The sequence below is a fragment of the Anser cygnoides genome, chromosome 1 (genome assembly GCF_040182565.1).
Source record: "Anser cygnoides isolate HZ-2024a breed goose chromosome 1, Taihu_goose_T2T_genome, whole genome shotgun sequence".
Lineage (NCBI taxonomy): Eukaryota > Metazoa > Chordata > Aves > Anseriformes > Anatidae > Anser > Anser cygnoides.
Window position 1 is genome coordinate 157643962 of NC_089873.1, and position 20134 is coordinate 157664095.

General features: G+C 39.9%; 1 protein-coding gene across 2 annotated transcripts in view; it reads right to left on the reverse strand.

Moving 5' to 3' along the window:
• The window catches only part of GPC6 (glypican 6), an 825524-nt gene that overhangs the window by 67394 nt on the left and 737996 nt on the right, over nucleotides 1-20134 (reverse strand). The window contains exons 5-7 of one of the 2 annotated variants that reach the window (XM_066986905.1): nucleotides 17959-18089; nucleotides 6537-6680; nucleotides 2008-2037 (exon numbers count right to left, since the gene is read on the reverse strand). In XM_066986905.1, coding sequence (XP_066843006.1) covers nucleotides 2008-2037; nucleotides 6537-6680; nucleotides 17959-18089 — 305 coding nt within the window. The remainder of the gene's footprint in view (nucleotides 1-2007; nucleotides 2038-6536; nucleotides 6681-17958; nucleotides 18090-20134) is intronic. The other variant, XM_066986906.1, reaches the window with a different exon arrangement.

Here is a 20134-nt window from a genome sequence, read left to right on the forward strand (position 1 = left end):
GACAGCTAATAAGAAACAGGGCTCTAAACACACAATCTAAAACTGGAGGAGCTGTACACTTTGCATTTTACAGGAGTTATTTGCTGAATAACAACACACAGAAAGAAATGGCACCTCCAACAGCACAGCATCTAAAGCTTGTGGGGGGAATGGTCTATAGGAAGTTAGGGGACATCTGAAACACCTGCACGAGACTGTTAATTTCACTCTTAAAAGTGTGACCAATACTTCATGAGCTATGAAGTCTTTTACAGGCTTATTGTTTGTGTCTTTCCCTACAGGTTCTATATGCAGAATGTGTTCGAAAAATTCATCTCAATATTTTAAACCCTGTAAGATTTATAGCTGCTGAATTTTATTCTAGGGTCTCTTGAGAAATAAAATGTGGAGAATAAACATCCTATCTCAGGAATATTGTGTATCACTGCATATATTTAACATTTCTAGACTCTGGACTAAATGGATTCTTACAAAACTGAAACATAAGCTCCACTGTTGGGAGTTCCCCAAGAGGATTCCTTGGGCAAGTCAGATCAATGTCTTCATGGTATACTGTCTTGTTAATTTCAGTCTTTCATAGCTAAAATGCAAAGCAGTTTTCTCTCTCTCTCTCTCGAATTATATTTTCTGCTTCATGTACCTTTGGAACACTCGGAAGGAATTGTTCACAACAGATTTGTTGGGTTACTGTTGCATATTTTATTGTAACAAAAATCATTACACACTATAGTGAAAAATATTTTAAAAATATGAATGAATTGACACTTAAAATACATCCCACTATATTCCTAAAATAACAATTTCAGGGTCCTTTGCTCACAGAAAATGAAACTTCATTTACTTTTACTTAAAAAAAAAACACAGGAGGGAAGATAAAGGAATATTTTCCTACAAAGTGTGACACAATATATTCCCCTCCCCAGGGTAAAGAGCATGAAAGAGTTTATTTTTCAGACTAGGTGCATGCTCATCCACTTATCTATGCTGCTGCTATACTGTACTTGAATGTAAATCACCCTCAAAATGCCACGGCCAATTTCTCAGTTGCCTATCTCCATAGCATGCATGTGCATTATGCATTTTATGGTTAATAGTGCATCAGCTCCCCTGTGGAAAATCAAGAAGGCTTCCATGTCCTTCTGAAAGGAAATGTGGAATAATTTTACACACGTCCAGACAGGTCAGGCTGAGGTATGTTCTTGGGAGAAATTGCAGCTGAATTAAAGCAGGACTGTGCTGTACGATGGCATGGTGAATACAGAGGTACTTGAGGCAGCTCAAATGCAGGAAGTAGGTATGACTATATCAGCATGGGGCTCTCTGTAGACTAATTAGTCCTGCTAAGAAGCAAGATATAATGGTCCAAGCTAAACGCTTTGAGGTAATTCGCAAGTCAGATGATGCATATCTGCACAGTGCTGTGTTCCTGCCTTCCCCTTGGGCTGCACCAAACCCCTGCTGAGGAAGCCTTTTGTTTGAAACACAGGGACCTCTCAAATTCACAGAATTTCTGTAGCTGGAAAGTATAATCGAATCTACTTTATCAAACTCACACAAAGTGGTTTGCCCAAGACTGGGCAGTGAGACAGTTACAATTCTAGGGAGCGAGCTCAGGATGGCCTGAGAGATTGTTTCCTTTGCTCAAGTGCTATCTCCAGGCACAAGCCCCAGAAATAGGTGACACTGCAGAGTGTCTGCATTGCTGCACATGTGTATGTGGTGTCTGAGATTGCGTGGACACTTATGTCAGCTTTTAGCTCACTGAGGGAATACACTCCTTTCTAGGAACGAGACGTCATCCTTGAAGCAGAAGAATATTGGAAAGAACCAGCAGCTCCCAGCACTGGGCAGAATTAAATGAGCTAGAATCTAAAATTACTGCTACTGTTTTAGCCTACATGACACACACAAAGTAAAGATGGTGAAGATGAAACTTAAAGTGTTTTGCCCAGCATTGTACAAAGACAAATGGGAATGAAAGTGAAGAATAAGAATACCAAAGCTTACACCATGTTGCATTGTCCTCCAGATAGTCCTCTGGGAAGCAAGAGGGAAACAAATTCAGGGAACAGAAAAACAAAACAAAATAAAACAAAACAGAAACAAAATAAAAAAACAAAACAGGTTATACCAAACAGGCAACCACAGTGAAGATAACGAGTCTTTATAAGCAGTAGATTTTCAATGAGAAATCTTAGATCATACTCTACAGAAGCAGATGAGTTCAATGGTTAAAGCTATTCAGTTTCTGACAGTATTTGTTTTAACTTCAGGTGCAATTGCTGGATGCTTAGCCTAAGGTTGTCACTTTTTGGCACTTTGTAGTAGATGGGTAGAGAAGGATTTCTCTGATAGGCTGAAACGTGTACTTTAGGATGAGCTGAATCATGCTTTAGGAATATTTAATCTCAACTCAGTTGCCTAAACCTACTTTTAGACAACTGAATAAAGGCCATCATTTCTCTCTGCTAACAATAAAAAAACTACTGACCTTCACATCTAAGATGGTCATCTAGAAATCAAATCTAAATAAGTGGTTATAGGTATCTATATTACAGACGTCTGTATTTAATCAGTTTAGCTGGTGTTATGATCAGCAAAGAAATAGATGGGAATCCAGTTACCTAAATATAGAGCATATAAAGTAAATTTAGTAGCTTTGATGTATTCCATCTTGCTTACAGACAGGTCTCCCGTAAATATTTCTAGTTATATTTGGACGTCTTGAAAACCATAGGCATCTCAAATAACATTAGGGGACTATGTTGATGCAGCTGAATCCCCCAAGAGGAACTTCAGAGAATAACAGGGCCTCAGTTCTGTCCTCCACTCTTGGATGCCATATAGTGGTCTTCCCCTCAGGTATCCTACCTGGTCTTCAACCCCCAGTCCAGGAGAGCATGGGCGTCCTGCCAGCTCAGCCAGATATCACATACTCCAAGGCATCTCAAACAGTTTTGCGTATCTACATGCGAATAACTAAGTTGAGCCTTTCATTTCCCAATCTATGAGAGATATCTGTGACAGATAGGGTGAATCACTCTCTGAAGATGTATGTCTCTCTCCATTGACTTCAGAAAGAGCCTGACTTTTAGGTCCCATGCTACAAAGACTTGATTTAATTGCAGGAACATAGGTGTATTTAACTGCTTGTGATGCTGCAGCATATTCTACCTGGCTCCCTACTCCTGTTCCAGAAGTACATTGTTCTCCTCTAGTCCTGTGTGTTATCTTCCAGTCCCCTGTTTCCAATACTCTGGGGAGTAACCTGTTGTAGTTGGATGTGTCCCTGTCCATGGCAGGGGGTGTGGAATTAGATCTTTAAGGTCCCTTCCAGCCCAACCCATTCTATGATTCTGTGAGTCTCAGATGGTGTTTTGCATCCATGCTTAGACAACTCTCTCAGGCTCAAGTTCTGCATGACTTCCTAAACACATCTACTGCATTTTAATCCAACTATACCTGCTTTGGGGGGATCTTTCTTTCTTCTTTTTCTTTTTTTTTTTTTTTTTTTTTTCTTTTTTCTTTTTTTCTTTTCCCACTTTTTTCTCAATTAATTTTGAGGTATTTCTTTTTTATTAAGTCCTACAGACTAATGCTGTGACAGTAATTCAGGCAAACCTCCCTTCTTGGAATACAATAGCTGGATTAATCAAATTTTCGTGGGTGCTATTGGTAGTAGGGTGATGGTTGGACCAGATGATCTTGAAGGTCTCTTCCAACCTTAATGATTCAGTGATTCTATGATTCTATGAAATTCAGGCAAGCATGAAGAAGCACATTTTCAGAGGGGTTCAGTATCTGATGTTCTCAGTGTAGGCTTCTTATGAGAGATCTGCTTTGTGCAACATATCTGATAGAATATGCTCAACTGAATTAAGCTCACAAATGGGAATATGAGCAGGAGTAAAAAATTGATTCAGATGCGCTATGCTTTTGAGATGCAGAGGAAATATTTTCTAAACTTGGTCACTTCTAAGAACATGCTGTCAAAGACAGATGAAAGCAGGATTGTTTGTCACTTCTTTTGAGGTTTACGTAGCTGCATGTTTGAACTTTGTGATGACAACTTGAAGTTAAGCGGCCCGACAGTGTTTTATGAGTAAAATCTCCAGAACAGACTCCTAAAACCATAAATGTAACACTGAATAGTCAGCTGACTCATGAGGAAAAGTTCCTCTTACATAAAAGCAGGTAGTAATAACTCCATATTTCTTATATCAATAATAATCAAAAGGGGCTTTAACCGTTTGGCACTACTATCAAAAGACTAATCCTTCTGTACATTTTTATTAAGTAAGAAATAGAAAATGATCAGTGCGCAGACTGGAAAACTGCTTTGGGTGGGATTCTACTTATGTCTTATTAATGATGCAAGGATTGGGAGCATCTAACTGAAGCTGGTCCTCCAGGCTCTGTCTATAGTTAATGAAGAGAGATATATGATTCAGGGAATGATTCAGCACATTAAATGCTGAAGGTCTAATGTAGGCAGGTTGAATGGTGTTCCTATGAGGCAGAAACACAACATTTATATCCTTCTGGATAAAATTACCCATGTTGGTGTGAGATGTAGGCAGTGACCTTTCTCAAGAGCTGCTAAGGGATTACAGTTCTGAAACAAAGCCTTCTGCTCTAATCCACATAAGCAACCTTTTCTTGCTCCAGCTGAGGTCAGTGGCCATCTCAAACTTCAGGGTTTGTTGCTCTCAACACAAAAGGAGATAACACATATACCACTGCCAATTGGAGAAGGATTTGATAACAACACACATTACTAATAGGGCATGAAGAGTTATTATTTTAAATATCAGCAGCAAGGAAGACAAATATGTAAATACTGTAATGCTTTTATGAAGTAAAGGCAACAAAGCTTTATTTATTTATTTATGAAAGAATGTGTGAAGAAATCTAGTTAAATCATATGGATAAAATTTTCCCTTTGAAGGTCTACAGGTTATTATGAGTTATAAAGGATTGTCTTCACTAGCAATTTTCATTAGTTACAGCCTTTAAAGGCCAGCAGCATATGACACATTATTGCTTTATTCAGGATGCTGCTTGGTATTTTGTAAGTTTGTAGTTTAAAAAGGTTATTAAAGAGTTTAGAAGCATTCTCCTTATGTGAATATGGAAGGTCTTTTAAACCTTTTTCTTTGTAAAAATGCTCTGTTCTTACAATGTAGCAGTAATCCAAGCTAAGTTGTGCTACAAGCCTTCCTCTTTGTTCTCTTTCTCCTACTTCCTCTTTTTTGCAGCCTTTAACTTCGTCAAGAGCATGACTAAAGCCTACACACTACAGTGACCTTTCACTTCACCTTGGCCAATTCTAGGTTAAGATTCAGGCCTCTGCACCAAACAAGATTTTTAGCCTGAGATGCTACACTGTTTTATGAATCTACTGTGTTAGAGAGACCTAAGTCTACATGAGAGGTCTACATCTTGTTTTCTGTTCCTACTTGTAGGATAAATAGGCTACGCTATTCCCAGAAGAACAGAGAACTCAAAAATATTGCTTTTTGCTGCATACTGATCCAATGTCCTGGCTAGAATGATGTACTATTTTTCATTTGACTTGCAATGGAGATTGACAGAATACAGTTGATTGATGGACGGGCTACAGCATTGGTTGTTGGAAAGATTTGGCACTGTAAAGTACTGTGGTGATTGTCAAAGGAATTTGCAGAATGACAGTGCCAAGGAGAGACCCAGGTCTTGATTGAATTAGTGTATTTGGGTGTCTGCTCAGCGATAAAAGCTGAGAAAAACCTCTAGACAGTTTAGACTCGTGATCAGAACAGTAGCAAGACATTTTGGTGCTAGCACCTGTCTGGCACCAGCAGGAGGGCAGCTCACCAAAACTCAAAGCCCCTGCTAACAGTAGCTGTTCCCAGCTGGGTGCTCCTCTCCCTTCACTCTTGCTACAGCCCTGCATATGAACCTCTTCTGAGAGACAGAACAGTGCTGTGCAAGTGTTCAGCAATAAGCATGGCAAGTGGAGGTTGTGCGATACAGTCTGTTTTGATTCAGACTCTTTACAGCTTTTTAATTTTGTCCATTGGCTTTAGTTCAAGATAATTACTGAGACAGTATTAGCAGCTATAATAATTAGCCTGCTATAAATCTATAGATTTATAAATAGCAGGAACATTGAAATCTGAAATGTGAATCCAATGACTGGTAGTAGAAAAAATAGTCTTATCTTAAGGTCTTATTTTTGAAATGATTAAATAAATAAAGCAAGATTAATGATTGCTCATGTTTTAGCTGATAAAGTCATTTTTTGGGACAGATGGAAATAAAGCTTATTGTCTTTTAACCTTTCTAATACTTTAGAAGTGAATTATATTGTTCTCTTAGAATACAATTCTGTACTATTTCCAATGGGGAAAAAAAGATTTGTTGAATGCTAGAACGGTTGGCATAGAAACTATATACAGTGATTACAAAATTATTTTTTAAAAAATTGTCCAGAGAATATCATATATTACCAAGCCATTTCTACTTATTTAAGAGTGGAGTATGCTTTGCCTTACCAGCCTATCCAAACTTGTTCCAGCAGCAGTTGTAGGTCGCTCCTCTGGGTTATATGGTCTAAACCGGGTATTGAAGTTTTCAGGGACAGAACGGGAAGATCTTAGGGCAGGTGCTGGTTTAGGCTGGCCACATCCTTGGAAAACCTGAAAAAGACATTTTAGGTTATATGACGGTCATAAAAAGAGGGAGGCTGGCATTTTACACCCTATTTATTCTGTCTTTCATATATTTGAAACCACCTTTGACTGACATTTTGCTAATAGCGAATAGAGCACTTGTCCTATATTAAGACTCAGATTAAAAATTAAACATTATTAATTACTTAGTGAAGGTATAAAAACATATAGAGACCTTAAAATACTTAATTCGTGAAGGTGATTATTTCAAGAAGTTAACACCTGAAAGCAATTTAATTGTTATCTGTTCAGGAAGGGAAATGAACAAAATGAAGTTTGTTGTGCCGGAACTTGGTTGATACTTGTTTCATCTTTTCTTAAAACATGGTTTTTAACCAGAATCACAGCTCATTCATAATCCTTACCTACATCTATTCCTACCTGGTAATCTTGTTTGTAGTCTCAGAGAAAAAGTCAATGATGAAATAGCCTTATGAATATATTCCTTTCTAATTCCCTAGCTGCTCTGTCGCTGGATGAGGGATAAGGCAGTTGTGTGGGCAGTTGAGAGAACAATTTTCTGCTACTGTGTTTGTTTTCTAGGTATATAAATAATGTTCAGAATAATGAGATTTCTTTATATTCTTCCATTTGGAAAGAAATTTCAGTAGCATATGTCTTGTGCATACTAAAGGAGACAGAAGACACATTTGACTACTGGATATCAAGGATATATCCCAGAGGAACTCTTACAGAAGTTTTTTAGCTGAAAGGAGGTAGAATATCCACACAATTACATTTTAGACTTCTGGATTATCCATCTTGATTGTTTCTCTCCTGAAGTAGCCATGGTTTTTGTTGCTTTCAGGTTTCATTACAATTAGCTTTTAGCTAGTTTCCTGATGTTAATTTAGAGGCCCCAAAAGATTCAAAATTTGCTAAAAGAAACTGATTCATTCTAAATTTATTTGCAATCATCAGGTCTTTTTTGGCACAAAGTCCAGCAAGTCAGCTGCTGTAGGGACATTGGGATTTTTAATTTATGTATGAAACTCTGCTTGGTCTTGTTTGAGCATATGTGTAAGGGTTCTTGAATAGTTTCTAGCCTCCTTAGTCATGAGGATTATTGGACAATCATTCATTTAATGAACTAGGAAAGCTGATTTCAGTTTTTAAGATTCTAAATTTTTCAACAGGAAAGATTCTGATTTTTCCTCTGTGAAGAAAATTCAACTAAGATTAATGTTCAGGACTTATACATGATTATGGTTGATAATATAAGGCCAAATATATGTGTTGGGGATATCTGTTATACTTACAAAGGTTTACATATTTCTTTTGACTGTAGATGAGCTGTACAGGGAAAACATAACTGTTTATTTAGATACCTATGAAATCCCCTTTGGTCAACTGAGCAATCAGGTATTTACTTACAGAGACAAATGTCAGTTTTCCAGAACATGCAACTTGACTCTCAGAGGAAAGGAAACTGAGGGCACTGAATCTTCTTAAATTTCACGGTATGAAATTGTATGACCATGTGGAGTAGCTATAAGTCTGCATAATTTATATTTCATTTTTCTTATGACATACTGGAAAAAACAACAGAGACTTTGTGGTATCTATCTTCATACAAATACTTATAGTAAGGATTTTTGTATGAACACAATTATGTACAGCCAGGCAGTATTAGAGGTGGTAATTAGATAGCATTTTTTAGATCACAGAAGAAGAAATCATCTACTTTTTAATGATCTGGCAAAAATGCAGCAAGGATACAATAATCAGTAACTACATTTTGACTGCAAAAGAGACATTTTCTAATTTGCATCCAGGTATTAGCTGACAGAACAGAAAATGTTAAGCAGATACCTGAAATTAACAAATGCTTCCTGAGAAGAAGCACATGAAATATTTTCTTTACAGAGCTGTTCAGAGATACTGAGCAATTTCTGGAAAATTATTCTGGTGTTCCATTATACATGCTGTGAATTAGCAACATAAATACACTCTCTTAAAAAAGAAAAAGAAAAACAAAACCACAACATTTTATATATAATTACGGGAGTCCACCTCAGAGAAACAATTTGACTTGAAATTAGGAACCCAAAATTTAGGTGTGAATTTGTAGGCATCTATATTTGAGCTAAACATCTAAGCTTCCGTCTTTTGTAGCACAGATCAAAAGCTCTTTTCAGTTGATCTCACATCATCATCTATAATCATCTGTGATGTCCCAGCATGTCCAAGAAATCTCTTAGGACTGTCTTAACATAGGACCTATTGGAGACCATGTCCTACAGATGAACTGCAGCTAAAGCTCAGATGGCATTTCCTAGGGTGCCACAAAGAGCAGAAACCCTCTGTGGTCAGGAATAAAAACCAAGCCGTGAGATCAAATCAACAGAGCCAGTGAAGAATTACTTCTATCAAGCTCTCTAAATGGAGGTATCTACTTCAGGATTAGTGAGCAGATACTGTAAAAAAAGGAGTTCTTTTCCTGTGAGACCTCAATGTTTTGAATCCCAGCAGAAAGAATTTTTACTCTATGAAGCTTTGAGTCATACTGTTATTTAGACGTGCTAGTGCTCAATGTTTCCTATTGAGTGTCTATATGACTCTGCTCCATTGACTCTCTCATCTTCAGATAGAATAGTATTGATTTTTTCCTGAAGTGCCATTATATTTTTCCTGCACAGGGCTCTGGAAAGAACACAGATAAATGAAGAGGTTTTGTTAATATGAAACTCTGGGGCTATTTTAAGAAGAAACTTGGACGTCGTTTTATGAAGATTTCCTTCTTATAAATAATGCATAGGTAGTCTGCTATGTCATGGAGCTCATTCATCCTTTTAGCTGAAGTAATTGCCAAAAAGGAACATATATCCATAGGTTAAAATGGCACATTGATCAGCTTGGATAAAAGTAGATTTAAGACTCACTAATGGGAGCCTCAGCTATGGGGATAGCCTTTATGAAAGAGCAAAATTCTTGGCATGGTATCCAAATAACACTTAAGGCAGCCAAACATCTGTATAGAACCAGACTGTTTAAAAAGCAGGAAAAAAGTCCAGTATGTTGTGTTCTGAGGAGCACTGAAGGCATAATTATGCTGACACAACCAGATTGGGGATTTTCTACATTTTGAAGAAAAATGGTTGCTATAGCATGTTTTCTGCTGTTTTGTGAGTTTTCTCCCACTTCTTGTGAACAAGCAATCTATGCAGATGTCAGGTACTAAATATTCATACTGCTGAAATGGAACAGATGTAGGATTTACTCTTTGACTTCAAGCGAAAAACAAAGGTGATGGTACAGTCAACCTTATGGGAAGATTGTGAAGGCCTTCAAACAAGTTTTGGCCAGGATTTAAAAGAGCACAGATATGTTATGACTCTGAATATCCTTAGGGAGAAGGAGAATAAGGATAAAGTATATGTATGCTATGACTAAATCTTGGATATGAGCTAAGCCATGAGTAACAATATACAGATTATGAAATTTTTACCTGAGAAATAATCAAGCTGTTGCAGAACACTAATTTTGGCATTATAATGTTCAAATAATAAAGATGTGTCACTGCAGAATGATGAAGAGATTTCAGTAATGAAGATAATATGTCTCAGACATTATCAGGATAAACCCCAAATCTATTGCAACCTGACTAACACATGAGGCTGCCCTCAGGGCCCACAGTAGTCTGGGTAGACCCAGCAAAACCTACTCTTAAAATGTGGTGACATCTTAAGAGACATCTCAGATATCCTAGACTGAGAGTTTTTGTGCTCTCTGTGGTTGGTTTGCAGAAGGTACTGTATTGGGTTTACATGGCAAGGTTTTTGGTGGGGAGAGGGGAGATAGGAGGGATGGCCTCTCTGAGAAGAGTCCAGCAGCTGCCCCATGTCAGATCAGAGCCAGCTCCAGCTGGCTCCAAAGGGACCCGCTGCTGACCAGAGCTGAGCCAGTGAGCAATGTTGGTTGGGCCTCTGTGAGAGCAGATTTAAGAAAGGGGAAAAAAAAATACACAACAAAAAATTACTGCCCTTGGACAGGAGCCCAAGCAGGAGCAGGGGATCTAGGGGGAGCTGCCGCCCGTGGGGGACCCGTGCTGGAGCAGTTTGCTCCTGGGGGATGGACCCCGTGGTACAGAGCCGTGTGGGAGCAGTTCTTGAAGAGCTGCTGCCTGTGGGCAGCCCCAGCAGGATCAGTTTGGGAAGGACGGCATCCCGTGGGAGGGACCCCACGTGGAGCAGGGGGAGAGAGTGACCATGAAGGAGTGGCAGAGATGAAACATTAGCAACTGACCGCAGCCGTTATTGCCATTTCCCTTGTGCCGCTTGGGGGGAGGACATAGAAGAAGGTGGGAAGGTGTTTTTAGTTTGCTTTTACTTTCTCACTTCTGTAGCTTGTTAGTAATAAGTAATAAATTGTATTAATCTCCCAATTCTGAGTCTGTTTTGCCCATGCTGGTAATTGGAGACTGATCTCTGTGTCCTTATCTCAAACCTTGAGCCCTTTTTATCATATTTTCTCCCCCTTTCCCTTTGAGGAGGGGGAGTGAGAGAGTGGTTGTGGTGGGGTTCAGTTGCCCAGCTGTGTAAAACCACCACAGGTACTCTGTGAGAGTGGCTGCAGGTGTTAGATGATGAAGCTATGTAAGCTGGTTTTGATGATCTTTAGTCCTTGCCTTTTTTTTTTTTTTTTTTTTTTGGAGCATGGAAAATAAGGTCTGATACAGAGCATGCAGATTCCTCTAGATGGAAGGGCTTTGGGGTCTGACTTTCTAGACCATTGCTACTTTTTGAAAAGCATCTCCAAATGTTGCAGCTGTCAGGAACATGACTTTCCCTGAGGCAAAATAAGGACCTCTTGTAGCTGCAGTTCAGGAACATGACAACACAACATGAGCAATGTATGAAGCTTAGAGATTTGTGGTCAGACTTTCTAAACAGCCAGTGCTGAATATAGACTGCAGAGAAATATCAAGAAAACAGAAAAGGATTCCAGCCTCAGGATGAACTGGAGGATTTTATCATAATAGTACCTGGCTAAAGTGCACTGTGCTGAAAGAATCAACTATAATCAGCACACAAACAAGAAAAGTCAATGGCCTTGGAGCAGAGATGCTCTGTTTTATGCAGTGACACATGCTTGTCTGCTGGCAGCTGGTGGAGTCCATCTGTCAGAGAGGAGGAAGAGCATCTTCAGTCACAGGCTAGCCAACCTGGTGAAGAAAAGAGCTTTAAACTAGGAAAGATGGGGGAAGGGGAGAGTTACAGCGACTACCCAGCCAGCAAAACAAGACTCAAGTGGGAATAAATCCAGCAGGCAAGGAAGTGTCTATGAGATATGACTATGGGGTATATATCCTCTTACAGCAGCGATACTGGCATGCTTGAATACTTCTCTGAAGTGCCTGGACACCAATGCACATAGCATGGGGAATAAACAGGAAGAATTAAAGACCCGTGTGCAGTTGCAAGGCTTTGATCTCATTGCAGTTACAGAAACGTGGTGGTATAGCTCTCATGACTGGAATGCTGCCATGGATGGCTACGTGCTTTTTAGGAAAGACAGACCAGGAAGGTGAGGAGGTGGAGTTATGCTTTATGTGAGAGAACATCTGGAATATATGGAGCCCTGCCTACAGGTGGATGACAAGTGAGTCAAGAGCTTATGGGTAAGGATAAAAGAGCAGGCTAATATGGGTGACACTGTTGTGGCTGTTTACTATAGGACACTTACAGACAGCTGTGAGTAGCCTCATGATCACAGATCCTGGTTCTCATGGGGGACTTCAACCACCCTGATATCTGCTGGAAGGACAATGCAGTTAGGCACAAACAGTCCAGGAGGTTCCTGCAGAGCATTTACAATAACATTTGACACATATGGTGGATGAGCCAATGAGGAGAGATGTGCTGCTGGACTTTATACTAACAAACAAAGAGGGGCTGGTTGGAGATATGGAGGTTGGTGATCCTTGGCTTCAGTGACCATGAAATGTTGGAGTTCAGGATCCTGAATGGACGAAGCAGGGCAATAAGTAAGATTGCAACCCTGGACTTCAGGAGAACAAACTGGTCTTTTCAGGGACCTACTTGGAAAAATGCCATGGGCTATGGCCCTAGACAGAAGGAGGGTCCAAGAGAGCTGGTCAGTATTCAAGCATCACTTCCTTCAGGCTCAAGATCAGTGTATCCCTATGAGTGACAAGTCAAGCAAAGGGGGCAGGAGACCTTCATGGATGAGCATGGAGCTCCCGGCAAAACGCAAACAGAAGGAAGTATATGGAATGTGGAAAAAGGGACAGGCCACTTGGAAGGATTACAGGCACAATGTCAGAGTGAGCAGGGGTATGACAGGGAAGACAAAAGCCCGTTTAGAAATAAATCTGGCAAGGGATGTCAAGGAAAACAAGAAGGGCTTCTTCAAATATATTAGGAGCAAAAGAAAGACTAGGGAAAATGTGGGCCTGCTGCTGAATGGGGTGGGTGCCTTTGTGACAAAGGATACAGAGAAGGCAGTGTTGTTGAATGTCTTTTTTACTTCAGTCTTTACTGTTAAGGCCAGCCCTCAGGAATCCCAGACCCAGAGACAAGAAAGTCTGGAGAAAGGAAGACTTTCTCTCTGTTGAGGAGGATAGGTTTAGAGATCATTTAAGCAAACCTGATATCCAAAAATTTGTGGACCTGGATGGGATGCACCCATGAGTGCTAGGGGAGCTGGTGGATGTTACTGATAAGCCAGTGTTGATCATCTTTGAAAGGTCATGGGGAAGGGGGAGGTGCCTGAGGACTGGAAGAAAGCCAGTGTCACTCCAGTTTTCCAAAAAAGGTCAAGAAGGAGAATCCAGGTGACTACAGGCCAGTCAGCCTCACCTCCATCCCTGGAAAGGCGATGGAACAGCTCATCCTAGAGGCCATCTCCAAGCATATGGAAGAAAAGAAGGTTATCAGGAATAGTCAGCATAGATTCACTAAGGGGAAATCAATCTGACTAAGGGGAAATCAATCTGTTAGCCATCTGTGATGTAATGACTGGCTGGGTATATGTGGAGAGAGCAGTGGATGTTGTCTACCTTGACTTCAGTAAGGTTTTTGACACTGTCTCCCACAACATCCTCATAAGTAAGCTCAGGAAGTGTGGGTTAGATGAGTGGATTGAGAACTGGCTGGAAGGCAGAGCTCATAGTGCAGTGCTTAGTGGTGCAGTTTAGTTGCAAACCTGTGGCTAGTGTTGTCCCCCAGGGTTTAGTACTTGTTCGACTCATTCATCAATGACCTCGATGGGGATAGAGCACAAGTTTGCACTCGGCAAGTTTGCTGACATCACAAAGCTGGGAAGAGTGGCTGATACAGCAGAAGGCTGTGTTGCCATTCAGAGAGACCTGGACAAGTTGGAGAGTTGGCAGAAAGGAACCTCATGAAGGTCAATGAAGGCAAGTGCAAGGTCCTGCATCTTGTGAGGAGTAAACCCATACCCAGCTTGGGGGTTGGCCTGCTGGAAGGCAGCTCTGAGGAGAAGGACCTAAGAATGCTTGTGAACAGCAGGTTAACCATAAGCCAGCAATGTGCCATTGTAGATGAGAAGACCAATGGTGTCCTGGGGTGCATTAGGAAGTGTGTTGCCAGCAGGTCGATGGAGGTGATCCTTCCCCTCTACTCAGCCCTGGTGAGGCCACATGTGGAGTACTGTGTCCAGCTCTGGGCTCCCCAGTACCAGAGGAACATGGAGCTACTGGACTGAGTTCAGTGGAGAGCTATGAAGTTGATTAGGGAACTGAAGCATCTCTCATATGAGGAAAGGTTGAGAGAAGTGGGCCAGTTTTACCTGGAGAAGAGAAGATTGGGAGGGGATCTTATCAATGTATATAAATATCTTAAGGGAGAGTGTAAAGAGGATGGGGCCAGACTCATTTTGGTGGGGCCCAGTGACAGAAAAAGAAGCAACAGGCACAAATTGGAAGTTCCATCTGAATATGAGGAAAAACTTTGCTGTGATGGTGACAGAGCACTGGAAAAGGTTGTCCAGAGAGGCTTTTGAGTCTCCTTCTCTGGAGATATTTAAAACTTTCTTGGGCGTGATCCTGTGCAATGTTCTGTATGTGACCCTGCTTGAGCAGGAGGGGTTGGACTAGATGATATCCAGAGGTCCCTTCCAACTTCAACCATTCTGTGATTCTGATATGGCTGAGCCTATATGTCCTTGGTTGGAAGTACAAAGATAGAAGAGGTACATATGGCACCTCTATAATTTTGTCTCAATATTGACGAGTACCCATCAAGAGTGGAAGACAGAGGGTTTGTCTCTTCTACAGAAATGAAAGAAAAATGTGAACTCTAGTAATAAGCCCTGACTGTCTCCACTGATTAATTGTTAACTCATTGGCTTTTTCTTGGACTGCTACAACTTGTTCTTTGCAGAAAGAAAGAGCTACAAAGAAGGTAGATCTCAGCAGTATAGAAATGAATCAGTCTGGCCTCAGGTCAGGCACTGCTCCTTTTCCCTATTTTATTTATCAGTGTAACTGTAACCATGAAGATTTCTCAGAAGAATAGTGCTGAATAGGAGATGCATATTTATAGGAAAGTGATATTGGGCAGAATCTTCAGTACTACATCAAGTGAATAATGGAAGGACAAACCATAAAAAAAATAGGAAGTTTATATTTTTCTGCTGATGTGTAAAATTGAAGATTTCATCATTCACATACGAGCATGCTTATTTATTTTTATACAATTATTATTTTGGAAAGCATAAATTGTTGCTCACTTAATTTTGCATCCATGTGCACAGGAATGTATGGTCTATGTGTTATACCAAACATGTTTTTCTCAAATAAATTTGAATGCCCAGTTTTAGCTGGTATAATACAAAGCATCATTGTGCAACACAGAGACAAAGTGATAGTTCAGTTTAATGGGAATGACTCTTGGAAAAGGGCAATTTACAGAAATATTTGAAACAGGAGAGGGATGGATATTGGATTAAATGATCTCTAGGGCTTCTGCCCACAAAGAGGATGAGATTAGTAAGACTCCCTTGAAAAAGAAGCTGTTTGTTGTTATTTGTTCCATTCCTTTGAAAAGACTATACAATATTATTCATACTGTATACAACAATATACAAAATGGCCCTAAATGCTACTGAATACAACATAAAGCCTCCTTCCAGACATCAGACAGATTTCCAGGTAGAAAAAGCTATATGTCAATGGTGAAAAATAATCTGTGTGTATGGGGGTGTTGCAGGCATGACATTATTAGTGCATCATCATTTTCCCATTGTAAAAACGCACTGACTGACTTGTGGAAAAATAACTGTGATTCCTAGTCACCACATTTTCAGCAGATGCAGTCAAATGCAAGACACAAAATGTTTTGAAGAAAGAGAAAATAGCATGATTTCAGCACCCTGCCTGAAGCTTTCTGAATAGAGTCTCAGAATATTTGACAAGCGTGGTTCTTCTCCTGCATTAGGTCTGCAATTGCATTCTGTGCACTCCATTACATCCAGCAAGGTATTTGTCATTTTCACTGAAGCTCTAAGTGGTCAGTATGTATAAGGGGAAAAATTAGGCGATAGATGACTGGTGCAAAGTCTGCTCATATATCATCTCTATAGATCTGACATGACAGACATAGAAGATCACAGCGCTGAACCCAAAGACTTTGCCTTCTCATACTTCTCTTTAATAATAAAACACTTCCATGTGCTCAGACCTGAAAAAAGAGGGATATAGCCTAGGAAAGCAAGGAAATCACATTTCAGGAGAATAATGGTCTGCACAGAAAATACAAAAGAACCTCAAACATAGACAGCTCTGTTATCTATGAAAATACAGCAAAATAAATTTCATTGACGTAGTTTGATTTCTGTTTTCAAGATTTGAAAAAATATTGGCTAAGATTTGTCATAGAAGAAAAAGTTTAGAGTGCAAGTGAAATTTCTGTGATTTATTAAACTTTGCAGCAAATAAAATATTTCTGAAGGATAGGACAGACAGCCTGCTCTATTACAAATGAATAGTGAGATGAGCTCGTGCCAAGGTGATGTCATTGGATTCTGGCAGGGAATGCAGCTTCCTGACTAATGGAAAAGCTGTGAGATCCGAGCAAGTTAAAAGGAAAAGGAAATACACCTGAGTCTTTAGTGAGCTTTTAATGAAAATATTTTTTGTTTCTTTTTTGAGTTAAGGACTGAGTCTGCTGAAGCAGGCCTTTGATTCCCAAAATATTTGGCTGATACACTCCTCGATCACTGCTGCCAGAACAAAGTCTCATTGCACAGGATGTAGACTACTTTTAAAATCTGAGCAACTTCATGGAGGTTGAAAGTAAAAAACATCTTGAAGGAAATCCTTATAATCCTGCAGCACAGGGACTGTAAGAAACATCTAATTTGGGGCTGGCAGGAAGAATATTAACCTCAGCCTCCTGCCTTTTATCCCCACATTTTTTCCAGCTATGGAAGCTTCCTTACAAGCAATGGAAACTCACTGACTCAGGTAGCAGTCTGGTCAGCACATAACTGACTGCTGAGAGATCAATGCAGGTGGAAACTCCTAATGCAGAGAACCTGGCAAGCTGTTGACTTTAGATTTTGAACTGCAGTGAACTGCTGAATATTAAGGAAAAGATATTAATTGTTGAGTGCTGGCTTAACAGCACCTGTTACTGAATTCAAAGGACCTTATTAGTGCGGGGTTCAGGGGTGGCAGTGATCTGTGTACACGCATGCACTAAAAATGGAAAGGAGGTTGTGGGTATCATTAACTCTGTTTACCTTTGTGTCAGACTCCAGACAAAACTCCATCAAACTGAGGTCTGCTAATCAGAGGCTGTCCAATGTAATGATATTTCCCCAGAGTGGCTATTAAAGGAGGTTAAATGGAGCATTTTCTGTATTCACTTCAAATACATTGTGCTTCAATCTGACTTAAACAGATCAAAAAGTATGTTAATATGGGGAATCATGGATGAGACACGAGCAGAAGTTACTAGACATACTCTGCAGGATTTTTCTTACAGAGCTGCCATTAATTTTCAGAAATCTGTTTTCCTCAAAGCTCTTACAACTATTAATTTGGAGTTTACTAAATGGTACCTTTCTCCTTGTTGCACGATTTTTAAAAACTTCTAGTATGTTTAACTAGACCAAGGATTCAAAGGCAGCCTAAATAACTATTGAATGTACAAATGCAATTTCTAGTGGTCTGGACGATCTTTCTTAAAGCCTGTACAGAAGTATTTCCCCCTGCTTGAGACAGTCAGCAACAGAGAAGGCGCGACTCACACAGTACCTTTGCCGACACCTGCATGCTGTTTTCTTGCATGTTCATGATGGCTTCAGAAATCTTGACATCAATAGGATCCATGACTGATTCAATGTTGAATGGTCCCTCTAATCTCTCCGCTACCAGAAGCATAGCATCTGTTGAAACACAAAGCAGCCATTCCCTTAAAGAAGGGATACCTTCAGGTGTCTCAGGCAGACCGAGTGCTCCAAGCAGGAGCCCTGGGGATGTATGGTAGCAGAACCATGAAACCTGCCTGCAGTGCAGCTCCCTAGCTAGCAAAAACAGCTTCCCCTTACACTGCCACCACAGAAAGAGGAATAAAGACTCAAAAAGTTAGATTAACAATAGTTGCCATAGCATTATTGAGCTTGCGGTGCAGTTATTTTACACAGCATTGCACCACATGGAGCAGCCAGTGCTCTGGAGTGTGCTCATGTGATCTCTGTCCCAAGAAAAAAGCAGGATGATCGAAATGAATCCCTGAGGTATGTTCTTAGAGTTTGTATGAGATGATGAAAACTTTGATATGATATATCAGGGTGTTATAATTAAAGCAGCTGTTCTTTCTGACCTTAATGATCTCATTTTCTTGCAATATGAACAGCAGATGAATATTGGATTTCTGCCATAGTGTATAGGTATGAACCATGTTTGCCCTGCTACATTTTCAAAATGTGGTTGAAAGTTGTATGCAAGAAAACATATTCTTTGTTTTGGAATTTAAAAACAATTGTTTCCTTATTTTGCTTTTGAGGCCTTCTCAAAAGCAGCTTTAACTAGTAGTGTTCACTAACAAGTAAAAACAAAGCAACTGTAAGGAAATTAATAACTGTAAAAAACATTTTGCCATGCCTCACATGTCTACACATGGACAAAGATTAGCCACAATTTCTGTGATGTGATAAACTTGCATTTATACTATACCTTTGAACATCATATTTGATTCTTCTCATATGTTAGCATTTAAGACTTTCCAGCATCCAAGTAGATTTAAACAGATACCATTTGCAATTTTAACGTGATAAACAAAAACCTTCACATGCTGTCTTCTTTATCCCTCAGGCTTAGGCTCCAAAAGGTACTAAACAGGCTTCCTCCCAAAACAGACTCCTCTTGTGATTTGCTGCCATAAATACCAGTCTTGCAGCAGCTATGCAGAGAAGGCACAGAGCACCCCATTGTCCTGTGTTAGCTCTGCATTTTTCTGGAGAGTCCTGGGGCTCCTTTCCAGCCTGCATGGCTATCTCCCTTCCTACAGAAATGTGTCTGTGGATGTATAGGAAGAAGAGGCTGGTGCCTCACCCTAGGATTTGAGAAGCAAACTCCCATGCACAGCCTGACCTGAGGGTTATAGTATGCTAACAGTTTATATGCAGTCAATGCATGCCTAAAAATCCCACTGAAATAGAAACTACGTTGCATTTTGTACCTAAGTACTTCTGTAAATTTGGGTCTAATATTTCTCTGTACTTTTAGGCTAGTAAGAGGGGAATGCCTATTTTTTGGAGTGGGTTGTATAAAACTTGTCGCTAACTGTGAGAAATTGTGAGATGGTAGCAATTCAGTTTCAAACAGAGGTGCTATTTTGGCTATACATTATTTTAAAGTTATTCAGTTTAAACAATTTTTGGGGGAACACTGCAAAAACAACACCTAACTCTGACAGAGGAACCATAACAGCTTTTAAACATACGAAGAAATATACATACACAGATGCACACATATACAGCTGCACATGCACACACTTAAAGGTCTCTCCAGTAAGTCAGCAATTTTTTCACATCGGAAGTTTAGTCTAGTGTAAAGGATTTCGTCCCTCACAAGTTTGGAATGACTTGTATAAAACATTTATTATGCCTTTGAACTTTTTGAGCAATGTGACAAGTCTAAATACTAGCTGCCACAACCAGTACTAGGCATTGTTATGGCAAAAGTCTTGGTGGCTAGATTTTGGTGGTTTTGGCTTAGTTTGGGCTTAAGTTTGAGATTGGGGTTAATGCATAAAATAATCAGATTTTATGTATTCATTGCAGGAATAGCCCACAGCTTAATTTAGGTAAAGGTTCCTCTGCACCAGCACACTTTAGTTTGGAAACTACCAAGTTGGACAAGTCTGGTGCTCAGTTCAAGTACATGTTGGAGATAATGGACTGTGTATGTTGAAGTAGAGGTCAGTAAA